This window comes from Heterocephalus glaber, unplaced genomic scaffold, assembly GCF_053883595.1.
Source record: "Heterocephalus glaber isolate CG9 unplaced genomic scaffold, H.glaber_assembly_v1.0 deba00001720, whole genome shotgun sequence".
In the NCBI taxonomy this organism is placed as follows: Eukaryota; Metazoa; Chordata; class Mammalia; order Rodentia; family Bathyergidae; genus Heterocephalus; species Heterocephalus glaber.
The window spans coordinates 4140923-4155878 of NW_028258433.1; the positions used below are offsets into that span (position 1 = coordinate 4140923).

General features: G+C 37.3%; 1 protein-coding gene across 8 annotated transcripts in view; it reads left to right on the plus strand.

The window, feature by feature from the left end:
- Positions 1-14956, plus strand: part of Fry (FRY microtubule binding protein) — a 475943-nt gene that overhangs the window by 224295 nt on the left and 236692 nt on the right. The window contains exon 1 of one of the 8 annotated variants that reach the window (XM_087199563.1): positions 1738-2478. The exons of the other annotated variants lie outside the window; for them this stretch is intronic. Within the exon in view, the coding sequence (XP_087055689.1) occupies positions 2418-2478 (61 nt within the window). The 5' untranslated portion in view covers positions 1738-2417. Of the gene's footprint in view, positions 1-1737; positions 2479-14956 lie in introns of those variants that run through there. 8 annotated transcript variants of the gene reach the window in all.

Here is a 14956-nt window from a genome sequence, read left to right on the forward strand (position 1 = left end):
TGTAGATGATCTGGACTTTGGTTTTGAGACTTGTTTATGTGTCTTATTTCGATGGCAGGGCCAGGGGTGCTATTGGCGCCCACATGGCTCACTTCCTCTGGGGTGGGAATGATGGAATGGTGGCCCGGAAGCCCCTTGTCTGGGCTGGGAGTGGTTTAATGGTTGCCCGGAAGCCCCTACCTCTGGGTTAGGAGCAGTGGAACAGCAGCTTGGACATGCCTTCCTCTGGGCTAGGAGCAATGGAACGGCTGCCCAGAAGCCACTACCTCTGGGCTGGGAGCAGTGGAAACTTCTTTTTTTTTTTTTTTCTGGTACCAGGGATCAAACTTGGGACCTTCTGCTTTTGAGGCAGGCACCAGAACCACTGAGCTAAATCCCTGGCCCTCATAGGATTTAGATGTGTGAAATTTCTGGGTTTTAAATAAAATATTATTTGAAGGTAATTCTTAAATGCATACAAAATTTAAAAGTCTGAAGTGAGTGATTTAGCTCAGTGGTTCTGCCACCTGCCTCACAAGTGCAAGGTCCCAAGTTTGATCCCCTGTACCAATAGAAAAAAATTAGAAGGCCAAGATTAATGTTGTTTATAAGTTCCAGTTCAGATTTTAAAAATTGCTAGGATAAAAATTAACCAATGTAATGATACCAGTGTTTGATATCAGTGTCCTTGACCATTCTTATTTTAATGCCTTTTCATCAAATACAACATGGAAATGGTAATTCCTGCCTTTTAAATAAAGACCTAATGAAATAATATATGGAAAGTACCTAACATAATCAAAATCAAATTCAGTGATCCCATAAAGTTTAGCTCATTTTTCTACTTTTTTTTCTTGTATTTCCTTCAAATGTTATTTGATTATTGGTATCTGTAAAAAGAATGCAAAAATAATATTATAAGTCATGTTTTTCATATGTCTTAGATTGTTTTAGGTAATGTTTTGTCATTGAATGACAGTCTCATCATTTGCTAGTCTAACAATAGCACTAGAGACTTGAGGCTGAGAAAGTCCAAATATTCATTTGGTTCTCAGCTCTAGTTTAGATATAAACAGAACAACACCAAACTCTTATTCCTGCAAACACAGACAGCAAAACTGAACACTTACTTTTCCAGACACAAACCATCTCAGGCACATTATTATCTTAGAATTGTTTTGAATCCTTTTAGTAAAGTAAACAAATGTCATCACTATCATAGTCAACTCTTTAAAAAGACATTCTAGGCCCCAAATGTATAAGGCACAGGGGCACCAGGTGACATCTTGGTTGGCATTAAGCTCACTAGAATCACTTCAAGTGTTCAGTTTGGTAATTTGGAAATGTTTTCCCTCCCCATAAAATATTTCAGTCCATCAGTCAATTCTCTTTTCATGCTGTTTGTAATTTCAATGTACATTGCTAAAGAAAAACCTTCAGTTACCCTGAGTAAATCAAGAATAGAAAATTATTTGGGTTTCCTGCTCTTGGTGGTTGTGATAATGAGGAAATAGATTTTCATTGGCCTTCACAGAATTCTTCCATCAGAAATAATGACATCAAAAGACCAATTAGTTACTTTTTTTGGGGGGGGGGTTTAAGTAACTGCATTTTCTTGCTCAGTCTCCTCATTAGCCAACACTAATTTTCTTTTGAAGATGGAGCACTTAGTGTTAGCTAATTTGGGTCCTTCTTGGTTTTATGCATTAAGTTTTTATCAAGTCAGTTTAGCCTGTGTTTTATTAAAGTGATTTGAATTCAATCATTTTCTTTATGAGTTATGTCAACAGATATTCAGTGTTTCATTTTCCTTAAGAGTGTATGGTTTCTCACTACTCTTGGCTTCAACTCTGCTACTGGTTTTGTCTGGAAGAATACAAGCTCTTTAAAGCTATCTGTATTTGTGGCTGTAGTTCCCAAAGCAACAGTTTATTACCCACTGTGTGTTATCTTTTTTTATATATTTCTCCAGCACAGGAACACAACATTGCCAGTTAAATCTGTGGGGTGGGTAGCGCATGTGTTCAGTATGCATGGACTGTTTATGACAAACTGTGGGTCAGGCTCATGTTCCTGGAGTGCTTTGAGCAGCTTTACTAATCTGTCAGCATCGTATGTTCTTGTGGATAAATATAGACATACGGGCACGCTGTGAGTTGTAGGTCACTGTCTTACCATGCAGGCTAAAAATTGTCCCATTGGTATGAACAGTTTGCCCTGGATGGAAGACTTGTTTTCATTTGTCTTCTACAGTAGATTTTTTTGTACCTGACTAAAAATACACCTTGAGCCAAAAATATAAGAGCCCTTACCTTGTGGCTGAGGCACTTATGGTGACAGTGAGCAGCGGAACCATGGCCTGTCATTATCCTTTTTTGCACTGGAACATAGTCTGTGTAGCCATTCCAGACTGTTAGTTTGGGTTTCGTGTCAGGCCCATGGAGATTACAACAGCTTGTTGGAGACGATCCTGTGTGATCAGCTTCATTAAAGGGTTTGGTAAGTATGTAAGGCTATTTTGTGTGGAGTAGTGAGTTGCTTATTGAATGCTGAGTGTAGGAGGATTCTCCGAAGGTGTCAGTGGATGAGAGTGTTGAATCTACATGCCGGGTTGTGTTAGAATGCTATTGTTCAGGACAGGAGTAAGGCCTTTTAGGTCTTACATTTGGGATTGTAATATTTCAGGGACAGGATTTTGTCCTCTTTGTATATGAGCCTAGGAACAAGCAGCTGTGATGTAATGAAATTTTTCAGGCCTTCTAATTTTCACTAAAAGTTTTGGTATGGCTCTGCTGGAAAATTGCTGATCTGTAAAAATAGCTCATATATATTTGGAAAATAATTCATGCTATAGAATTTAATATTATAGTAGAGAGAGGATTTATTCTTATTTTTTCTAAATATTAATGTATGTACCCTTCCTTGTTTTCTTTTAAACATGGCAATTGGCCTAAGGAAGTTTTTTTCTTAGCATTTGACTTAACTGTCTCCAACTTTTAAAAAATAAAATATTTTTCTCTTTTTGTTGATGAGTTAAAAAAGAGGGCAGCATTTGTTAACCAACACTAAATGGATCCAAACTGCATGCTGCTGCCTTTCCTTCTTGAGAGTATTAACGTGGTTACAGTAGTTGCACCCTAACATTTTAAGCAATGGTATAGTATAGCAGTTCCAAAATATGAATGAGAGGAAACATATGCATCTTGGATATTGGCTGTTTAACTTTTACTTAATGAAGGTAGAAAAAGTTAGTTTGTAAGTGGTAAAGGGGCAATATATTGCTCTAATAGAGGAAAAGCATTTAGTTTATTAAGGACTTGGGAGGTTAAATTACTTGTTAATTTTTCCACGGCACTATCTTTAATGAAACTCTTAGATATTTACATATGATGGCATTTGTTTCTAGTAATAAAATTCCTAGTAGTTCAAATTTTGCCTCTTACCTTTGTGGTCTATGGAATGTGTTTTAAGGAACATTTTTTTTTGTTCTCAAAATTTTTTGGTAAATAACAATTATATAAGTTAAATTATAAAACATCCATTTAGGTATTTGCGGAAAGAATGGTGCATCATAATACTCATATGAAAAGCTTACTATTCTATTGGAGCTGTTACTCTTACCATGTTTTACCTGAGTGGACCTCTCCCATGGTCTAACCAGCTGACTCCTTTTCCATTCATTGCCTTTCTTTTTTTTTTTTTTTTTGGTACTGGGGATCAAACTCAGGACCTTGCGCTTGTGAGGCAGGTGCTGGAACCACTGAGCTAAATCCCCCGGCCCCCATTCAGTCCCTTTCTTGCTTATGGTTATAAACTTGACTTTTAAAAAGGGTCAGTAACTACTAATCTGTTTTGGTGACTTTCTAGATGTGTCATGTCTTAGATTATAAACTTCTGATATACAGGTATTGAGAAAATTTTATGTAGTCATTGTGCATATCCATGACTAAGAAATTAATAAAACCTAAAATAATTTTTTCTGTGAGCTGGCATCTGTATAAATAAGTCCATGTGAATTAGACATTTATTAAATATTTCAGTGATCATATGAAACACTAATCAACATAAAAGATTTTGCTTGAGTTCATTAGATATGTTTATTATTTTCTACAAGGAACTGGAATCCTTTTACATGCTACAAATTTTGGAAATGTTTATAGTGTTATCATCTATTATATAATGCATGTGCTTAACATTTATATTATACATATGCATATGTATGTTATAATGAATATTGTAATGTGTGTTGTACCTATGTGTGGGTGTATAACTTTTTGCATATTACATTAGCACAGATGTACATAAGATTAGACTCCCTTTTAAGTCACTCCTTATGTAATTTAATCCTCCAGGGGTTCCTGAAGGGAAACAGCTATAACTTTGTTTTTTCACTTTTACTTGTCAAAATATGGCAGCTGCTAGCAGTGCCTTCCTGGCAGGACCCTGCATCCCCACTCAGCATGCCCAGGCTTCAGTTAGTGTCTATTTATGTTGGTTTCTATGTAATGTGTATGTAAGGTGTCTATCAGCTCAGCTGCAAAAACATTGCCACTGAGGTCCTTCACTTACCCTTGATGTTTGACTTAAATATGAGTCTAATAAAATAGCCCAAGAAGCCAGTATGTTATTTCTGGAAGGCCCATGTAACACTCTATGAATGACTGTGGTCCTCATAGCCTGTAGAGCTTTTTTGACTATGACCCACAGCAGAAAACACATTTTTCACTGACCTGCAACAGAACACACACACATATATATATACCTGTAGACAGAGGAAAGCAAAAGCTCTGGAAAGCAGAGCTTATCCTCACTGGACTGGATGCCATCACTCTGCTATTTTATCTTATTTTTTTTGGTACCGGGGATCGAACTCGGGTCCTTTTGCTTCCGAGGCAGGCAGCGGAACCACTGAGTTAAATCCCCAGCTCTGCTGTTTTATCTTATATTCTCTGTTCTATTTCGTCATAATCAGACTGATCAGCACCCACTAAATTGGTTCTACGATCCAGTAGTGAGCCATAGTATGCACTTTGACAAACTGCTTTAAAGATTCCACAACCCCGGCATTTTCCAATACATATGAGTCATGTTTTCTCAGCTGAAATGACATGCTGTCATGGTTGATATAATATTCTACTCCTGGGCATATTGGTGCTTTATTTGTCAGAGAGTCTTGCTTGGTTACAGCTCTTCTGATAGTCCTGATATGAGTCTTGGGTTGAAAGTAGGATTTCTAAGCTAGAGACAATTCATGGCTTTGTACTTCTTAATGCTTCCTTACTCCTTACTTGGCAGATATTCATTGAATCCTATTAAGCCTAGCACTGTCTTAGGACATGTGATTAAAAGACGAATAAAACAAATTCCTTTCCCTGTGGCACTGAAGTGTAGTTAGGGAGACCAGTAGAAAATATATGTATACCATGTCACTTTATATCAGGAGGCAACCAGAACGCTGGATGACAGGAAAAGTGATACACACTATTAGCAGTGGGAAGTGGTACTAAGGAGAAGGTGGCCAGAATGGCTTCTCATAATACTATTAGGAAGTGATCGGGCAAGCTACCGTGACACCCCCTGCAACACACACATACTTGTATAATTCCTACAATTTTGAGCCCCCAGTTCTCTTTGGCCTAGAACCTTTTGGTATCTTACCATCAGTTATTTTTAGGTCTCAACCTCAGCGTCCCAGAGAATCTAACCCCGAAGTCCCACAGTCACAGATAAGTCTCCCCTGTTTCTTGCAGCAGTCTTCACACTACTTCCCAGCTTGCAGTTCTGTTTCTCTGTGTGTTTATGATGGAGCGCCTGGCTCCCTGAATACTGTGGGCTGTGTGAGGCCAGGAGCCAGGCCTGGTCTCCTCTGCCCTCCTGATAGCACAATGTTTGGAGTAGCCTGGGTGTTCAGTAGATGTTTGATGACTGAATTAATGAATAAATGAATGCTGTCCTAAACTCTTCTACTGGCTGTTCAGTTTGATGGCATCTTGTGGCTGAATATATTAAATTTTAAAAATCTTTCAAACTTTTTAAATCTTACCTTTGTAATGTCTGTAAAACTTTGCAGAGTACCTTTTGCAGAGTACTTTATACTAGGGTCTCAGTGAAAATTTGCTATTTTTATATTGATTAACTGATAAGATTCATAGTCTTCTGAGACAAAAATATTTACAAAGGGACCCAACCTGTATTGTAACTTGAGTGTGATAAAGGATACTAGTGTCAGAGATACCACACCTACATTTGTGTTTGCCACATGCACTAAATGTAAATGCTGTAAAATCACACCACACTGTCCAACATGCAGTTCTGTCCCAGGGTGTAGGATCTAAGCCCTTAGTGATGATTCTTGAACACTCAAGCCTATGTGATCAACCTGAATTAGATGGTGTCCATTTCTTATACAGCAATTTTTTTTCAAATTGAGGTTCTAAAGTACCATTCCTTTATTATTGTCATTATAAGATATAGGAAACTATAAATTAACCTTATCTATTGTAGGAAGTATTTTATTATACAATACTTTAAACAAACACAAAAGAATAAAAGCTGGCCAGATGTGGTGGTACACACACCTGTACTCATAGAAGAGGCTGAGGCAGAAGAATCGCTGCTAGATTGGAGCCAGCTTGGGCTATATAATGAGTTCAAGGCCAGCCTGATCTACAAAGTGAGACCCTGTCTCAAAATAAACCTAAACAAAACATACACAAATAGTATGATATACAGCAAATTGCCATCATCCTGATTCAGCAGTTACCAAGATTTAGTCACAATTGATTTATTTATACCTTTGTCTTTGTATTTCAATGAATTCCCTATAACTAGTATGCATTCTGTAAAATGGCATATTTTTCTGTATCTATCCATAATACTGTTATCATACCTAAATTGAACATAATGCTTTATTATCCATTTCATATTTTTTCACCATCATAAAATATTTTTAATAATTAATTTGCTTGAATCAGGATTTAGACAAAGTCTACACATTACATTTTTTTGTTATGTCTCATAAGTTTGCTCTAATAATTTTTTTATCTCATCTATGGACTTGTAGAAATCAGTGCACTTGTCTTATAGAATGATCCTAATTTTGCATTACCTCTTTTGTTTTCTTATGGTGACATTTGACTTGTCCCTGTATCCCTGTTGTTTCTTGTGAATGGACATCAGCTCTAATGTTTTTTGTTTTGTTTTGTTTTTATTTTTTGGTACTGGGGATCGAACTCGGGTCCTTGGGCTTGTGAGGCAGGCGGCGGAACCACTGAGCTAAATCCTCTGCCCTAGCTCTAATGTTTTCCAACCATAATGTACATAGACTCAGGGTGCAGTATACGGTTCCCTCCATGCCATAATACCAAAATCATTTCTGTTCTATTACTGGGTACCTGAAGGCCATGCTGTCATTTTCAGCTGTACATAGCTAACAGTTTTCAGTGTTTGGGTACAAAAACTCTGACCAATATCTTGCCACAGGTAGGGAGTTCTTAGAAAACACCTACAGCCAGTATTCTTAAAAAGCTTCTTTTTTTTTTTTTTTTGAAAAGCAAAAAAGGATACTTTTTTTATTAGCAGATATGAGATCTATAAAAAAGCTACAAGAACTAACTGATTTTGGTAAGTTTGTAGGAAACAAGACAAATATAGAAACTAATTATATTTCCACATACTTGCAACAAATAATCAGAAACTGAAATTAAAGAGCAACACAATTTATAATAACAAAAATGGGAACTATGTAGGAATAAATCTGGAAAAAAAAGGTGTGTAATAAACCACAAATTGATGCTGATAGATTAGGGACCTTCAAAATGAAGAAATATTTTTTGTTCATGGATTGGAAGATTCAATATTGTTAATGTCTATTCCCCCCAAATTAGTGTTATTATCCAATCAATCTTAATCAAATGTCCAGAAAGCTTTTGTACAAGTAGTTAAACTAAGACTGAAATTCACAGGGAAATGCAAACTACTGGACGTAGCCGAAACAATTTTACAAATATAATTATATATTGGAAAACTTACCAGTTTCAAAATTTATTATTAAGCTACAGTAATCAAGACAGTGTGGGATTGGCATCAAGACAGACAAGAAAATCAATAACAATTAAATGAAGTCCAAAAATAAAACTACATATATGATCCATCGTTTATCAACAGAAGTAGAAATTCAGTGGATAAAGGGTAGTCTTTTCAACATGTGAGAAAATATGAAGGCAGAAAGGATCATGACCTAAATATAAAATTGAATACTCTTACCATTCTAAAAATCATAAGAGGTAATTCTTGTAATCTTGAGTTAGGCAAGGAGTCCTTAGATAAGACAACAAAAAAGTATGGATGCCAAAAAAATTAATAAATTAAACTTTGCCAAAATTAACAGTGGTTTTCAAAAGCACTGTTATCAAAAGGAAAGTACAAGAAATGATCTGTGATAGAAAGAAATGTTTACAAATTATATATCTGATAAAGTATATTGTAACCATAATGCAAGATTATCAAAGTACAGTAAGAAAACAAAACTAAAAGCTACAAAATATAGGTGAAAAATTTTAGAAGCTATATGATCTAAAAATGCTTTTTGAATTGTATAAGATTTATGTCTCCTGTAAACATTGCTTGATTTTTTTGATCTTGGTTTAAAAAAGTTTTGTTCTTTTTTTTGGTACCGGGGATTGAACTTGGGTCCTTGTGCGTGGAACAACTGCGCTAAATCCCCTGCCCTAGAAAAAGTTTTGTTGAAACTGCTGTTGAATATTGCAATCTACATAGTGTACTGGATGGCTTCTTTTGTTCATCTGATTTCCTATGTTACCAATGTGTATTGTCTCCTCCCTAAAGTATACTTAATATTTGCTTTCTTTACTTAAAAAGCTTCTTAAATGCTTTAATATCATAACATCTTATCAGGAAACATGTCTTGTTTGTTTTCTTTATTGGACAGAGTTGATATGATGGGATTTCAGGTCCAGTCGTGTAAGGTATAGGATCCAGGTTCCACCAGCATTATTTTTCTCGTGGTTGATGTCATTTTGTAAAATTTGTATTGTCCCTCTATACAAGCCTTTTATTTACTGCATCTTACACAGGAACATCAAATCATTATTCTTCCTAGAAGCCCTATGGCTCTTATTTACCCTCCAAATAAAATTTACACTCATTGGCTTCCCATTGAAAACCTTAATCCTAATATTAAGAAGAATTAAAAACCTACATTCTATAGAATTTAAGACTTTACAATTTCTTAGCTGGGTATGGTGGCGTATGCCTGTAGTCCCAGCACTCTTAAGAGGCTGAGGTAGGAGGTTGTTTGAGTCCAGACTGGGTAATTTAACAAGTCCTGGTGTGAAAGTAAAAATTTTAAAGGGTCTGGGATGTAGTTCAGTTCAAAGGCCCTCGGTTTGGGGCCGGGGATTTAGCTCAGTGGTTCCAGCGCCTGACTCGAAAGCCCAAGGTCCCAAGTTCAATCCCCAGTACCAAAAACAAACAAACAAACAAAGGCCCTGGGTTCAATCTCCAGTACAGAGAGAGAGAGAGAGAGATTAAGTTTTTTTATAGACCTTTCAAATTATTTCATCTGTACAAATATTGTATTATGGAATTTGATGAGTTCATGTCAGAGAATCATAATTAAGCACAATTATTTGATTAATTATGCCATATAACTATGCTAAATGCTTAGGATAAAGACAAGACGTAGTGCTCTTCTTGACAGTTCTCCAGTTCCCTGGTGAAGACAGCATCTATGCATATATGCTTTAAAAGAGGATGTGTGGTGGGAAAGTGACAGGAGGAGAGGCACAGGACATATGCTGCCCTATACCTGCTGGGTACTTCCGTCTGCCTCATTTCCCTGTTTCCTAACTCTACCCATGAGAATTCTACCTGTCCTTTAAGACCTTGTCCCATGTTATCTGTTCCAGTGTCTGCCTACTTGATGGCCAAGAACAGAGACCAGACCTGGTACTGGGTTTGTAAAATGCAGAAGCTCAGTTCATGAGGCATTTTTCTTAAAAAAAAAATGTTAAATGTTAAAAATGAGGCTTGAAAAAAAAATGAGCCTTGAGTTTACAGCTAGAAATAAAATAGTTTTCCTTGTGTGTCTGCCTGCATTTTGGAGTGTTTCCAGTCTTGCAAGGTGAATGGCACCAACACATAGTACAGGTAGAACTGGAAAGCTTGTGGTATTTGAAAAGCTTTCCTCTGTAGAGAGGGTAGATGATAGAATCACACTAATTCTTATTAATTGAAGGAAAGGTGAGTGTTGATGAAGTGATGGCATATTTTTATATAGTCTTAGAAATACTATATATTGAAAGAACAGTCTTGCTCAGCCTCTAAGAAGAAAGGTAAGGGGCTAGGGATGTAGCTCAGTGGAAGAGCAATTGTCTAGTGTATAGAAGACCCTGGATTTGCCAAAGACAAACTGAAAGCACCCAGGTAAGGACACTGAAGCCTAATTGGTGCCAGATCCTTCCCCAAGGTCATCCAGAGCTCAGACTTTTGGTTCCCAATTCAATACTCTTTCCACTCTTTTTTGCCAACCACTGTTAACTTCAATAGTGAACAAAGCACATCAGTTTTGCTATAGGCAAATGAAATTGAAAACAATTCTATTAATAGGATTGATTTTTTTCTTTCTTTGTTTTCATATTTATTTGCATCTGGTGTCAGAGTACTCGCATCACTTGGGCTGGTTAGAAATGTAAACTCTCCATTCCTGGTGACTCCAATATGCTAGAGATTCTGAGCACCAAGGATCCCCACTCTTAAGTAAGCAAATATTTTTTTTTTAAGTTAACATCAAAAAATTCAAGGCTTTGTCCAAAGATCACAAATTTTGAATATATGGAGTTCAAATTAATGAGATTTTGCTACATAAAATGAACAAATGGAACAAGAAAATACAAAGGAGAGAAAATGAAAAAACAAAAAAGGGCAGAGGGCCAGAGAGGGACACATGAACCAGTTCAGTTTGTTAGTTCTCTAGGGGAGAAAAAGGAAGTTGAAAGTCAGGATTATCCTGCCTCTAGCAGGTTATTTGATCTCCTTTTGGTGAGAAAAGACCTTGAAATGTCAATGTAACCTCATCTTTCTTTGCTCACAGGTCTTGGCAGACATTCTTTCAGACTCTAATGACAGTACCTACTTTGAAAATCAAGGGAAGTCCATGTAATTGCATCTTAGCAGATGACAGACATTTATAAAAGCAATCACTGAAGAGTTACCGTCGTTTTTCTGAGATAAAATACTGAAGGGCAGAGGAAGAGAGAAAAAGAAAACAAGGCAGTGACTTGAGGCTTTCTTCTTTCTTTTTCTTTTGTGACAGTGGAGATTGAACCCAGGTTCGCAGAGTTACAGCCTCAACTCTCCCTTTTATTTCGAGACAAGGTCTCACTAAGTTGTCCAGGCTGGCCTTAAGCTTGGAATCCTCCTGCCTCAACCTCTGAGTGACTAGAATTACTGCCATGTACCACCACACCTTTCAGTTTATTGAACTGCTTCCCTCTCTCCATTTCTTGGAGAGACCAGAAACAACACTGATTTTGATTCTTGTGTTACTCAAACTGTGTCTTCTTAGCCCAACATTTTCCATTCTTAATATGACTCTTCAGAGGAAAATAACATTTCCTATCATGTTGGGAGGATTTTTCTTTTTGCTCTAGTTTACTTCACATGACTTCTTCTAGGGTTTCTGGTCAAATTGAGTATTTGCAGTACTTTTTAATGTGCCATTTCTTAAGCATCCTCATAAATACATTAGTGGACAGTTTATTATTTTCCTATACACAGTGTGACACGTTCTCACAGTAGATGTGTCATCTTTGGTTTGTTATGTTTTATGAAATGTTCCTATAATGCCAGTGAAGTAAGTCTGTTGAGGGAAGAGGGACTTAGAAGGGAAAGTGTGGTTCTAAAGAAAGATTCCAGTTCCTGCTAACCTCACCCTCTGCACCTACTAAATGACCAAAATACTAAGAACTGGCCATAAGAATAATTTATATCCAACTGTAAACAAAGAAGTCTTATAAATTAGCTCCTTTGTTGAGAGGGAAGTTTACCTTGATCTCTGGAAAGGAAGTTTGTTTAATCAGACTGCCATTCCTAGAAAGAGTGCCTACTTCAGTTTGTTACCACATAACATGTTGGGGGCACTTTTAAAAAATAAGAAGGAAGGGCCAGAGATTTAGCTTAGTGTTGTGCCTGGCTTGAAAGCGCAAGGTCCTGAGTTCAATCCCCCATACAAAAAAACTTCTTTATTTCAAATGCTCAGGGTCAGATTCCTGTCACAGGAGCAGCAAAAAAAGCATTTAGTGTTTAGAAAAATGGGCTCTGTGCTTATCTGTCTTTGCAAGCTAGTTTAAAAAAAAAGCAGGTAAAATGTCCCTCTTTTTTGAGGAGTATGCTTTGTGAAGGCAGTTGGGGAAGCCATGTTAGGCATTTTGATTCATGCTCTTAACAAGCTGGTTGAAATTCTCACCATAAGCAACTGGTTTATCTTAAACAACGAAGTTGGATCTTCTTGCGCGTGGTGGCTCATTCCTATAATCTCACCTACTTGGGAGGCTGAAGCAGGAGGATCACAAATACAAGGCCAGCCTGGGCAACTTAACAAGAACCTGTCTCAAAATAAAAATTTTTAAAAGGGCTGGGAATGTAGTTCAGCATCGAGCAAAACCCCACTAATGCAACAAAAACAAAACAAACAAACAAAAAAACTCCACCCAAACCTACACAGATGCAGGACATTTGGATTTTCTATCCTTTCTGGCATCTCCAAACCACAGTATCTCAACACCTTCAGGAAGCAAAGAGAAGCAGGTTCCTCTAGACCAGTGATGGTAAACCTTTTAGAGCTTTCAGTGATAACAAACAGCTAGGTGCAGCACACGTGCCATAGGATCACCACCCCTGCTAGACACTGATTGTTTAAAACCCCCCCCATTTTTTAGAATTTATTGCAATTTGACATAGCACGTGTGTATGCATATGTGACAGTGCTGGTCACAGTACACTGCCTCCATACAGTGTAACCTTTTAAGGGCAGAGCCATCAGCTCTGTCTGCAGACAACTTCTCAGAACCCGAAACCTAGACATCTAGCTAAGTCAATGTTGGATGAAATGGAGTGAGTGAGTGAGTGAGACTGAGTGAATCCTGGAATGAAAGGTGGAACTCTGAGAAAATCTGACTGAGAAAACCAATTGCTTTCCTGTCACATCTGCTGTCACTGTTATCTTCTGGGACTCTTACAGGAGAACCTCAAGATAGCCTTTCCCTTCTTTTCACCATCATGATAAAATGTAGGTGAACTACAAATTGTGGCGGGTAGACATAGAGAAATATTGCTGAAGACCTGAGCTAGCCAAGAAGAGCTAGCCTACAAATAAAACTATTAGTGAGACTGGAAGGAAAACTAGTCATGCTCCAAAGATAAGCCCTTGTGGTCAAAAACAGGCAGATCTAATAAAGAAGAATGAGTGGGCCCCTAAAGCCTAAAAGAGACTTCTTATAGATTAAAGAGTGGATCCCACCTGATATAAAATATGAAGACCCAATGAAAGAGGGAAAACATCTAAAACAATTCAGAAAAACCAAATAGGAGCAAAATTTGGAATACAAATAATAAAAGAATGCCAACAAAATATGGAAGACAAAAGGCGGCAGTGAAGAAAATGTAGAACATGTTTAATCCAAGATTAAAATGAAAATGAGAAAATATAGAAAGAAGGCAAACTCCAAAAGGATTTAGTAATTAGAAACCGAATTGGTCTGTGAAAGTGGTGTCCTTCCTCTCCAGCCGCCTCATCTCCCCAACCCTAAGAACTGGTGTTGGGAACATTAATTTCTAGGGAAATAGAGCTGATAGATGAAAATAAACAAGATGAAGGAAAGGAGAATGAAGATAGATGGAACTGAATCTGAAAGTTCATCACATGAACGCCACGGAGCCTGTACACTTACAAATGACTAAGGCAGTAAATTTTGTTATGTGTACTTTAACACAGTTCCAAATAAATAAAAATACAGGGGCACCTTGGTTTATGAATTTAATTTGTTTTATGGTTTTGAGGAAAATGGCTGTGTTTGTTTTGTGTGGGGAAGATAGCCATTGTTGAATTTGTCATCTGATGTGGTTTGTGAGTTGATGAACACTTTTGTTTGGGAACTGAATTGTTTGCCCACAGAGATGTTCATGAACTGAGATATTACAGTAGATTTAAAAATATATATGCAAGAAATTTAAATGGGCGAAGTTTTTACTATAACAAATTAAAATTATTCCTTCGGAAAATATTTGCAAGGAGAAAAAATGAGATATATGACCTGTTGGGACCTTTCACTGTAAGGGATTCATATTTCCAGAACGCAGTGTAAGGAGCAATTTGACCGTCCACTTGGGACAGCTGTGGGGTACTGAATGGAAAGGAATACCCAGCCCCAGCTAGGTGGAGGAGAGGATGTTGACTGAGCCTTGGAGGGTGAGTGATTTGTTTTCCAGACTGCATTAAAAGCAAAGAAAGCTCCCCAAGAAGAAAGGAATAGATTTTGAGTAGTCACTACCTGCGTTGGTTTGCAAAGCTGGAAAATGGACCCAAACTATGGCTACTTCTGCATCTGTGTTGTTTTTTTTTTTCAATCAAAAGTAAATTTCAGGGGATTTGGCTCAGTGGTGGTGACCTGTCTGGCAACCACCAGGTGTCCTGAGTTTGATTCCCAGTACCAAAAAATAAAGATCTAGAAAGAAATAATTTGAAATTTTCAAAGCCAGATTCTCAGGTTTGGTGAATTTATCTTTTTTATACACCAAAGATATATTTCCTTTTACTTTTGGCTTTTATCACCTCGTCTTTACCTTTCTGTAAAGGGAATTGGTGTCGTCATCCATTGTGAACATTTATTATGAAAGCATGCTCGCTGGAGCAAGCGTCCATCCAAGCCTGTGAGGCTGTCAAGTTCAGGCACTGTAT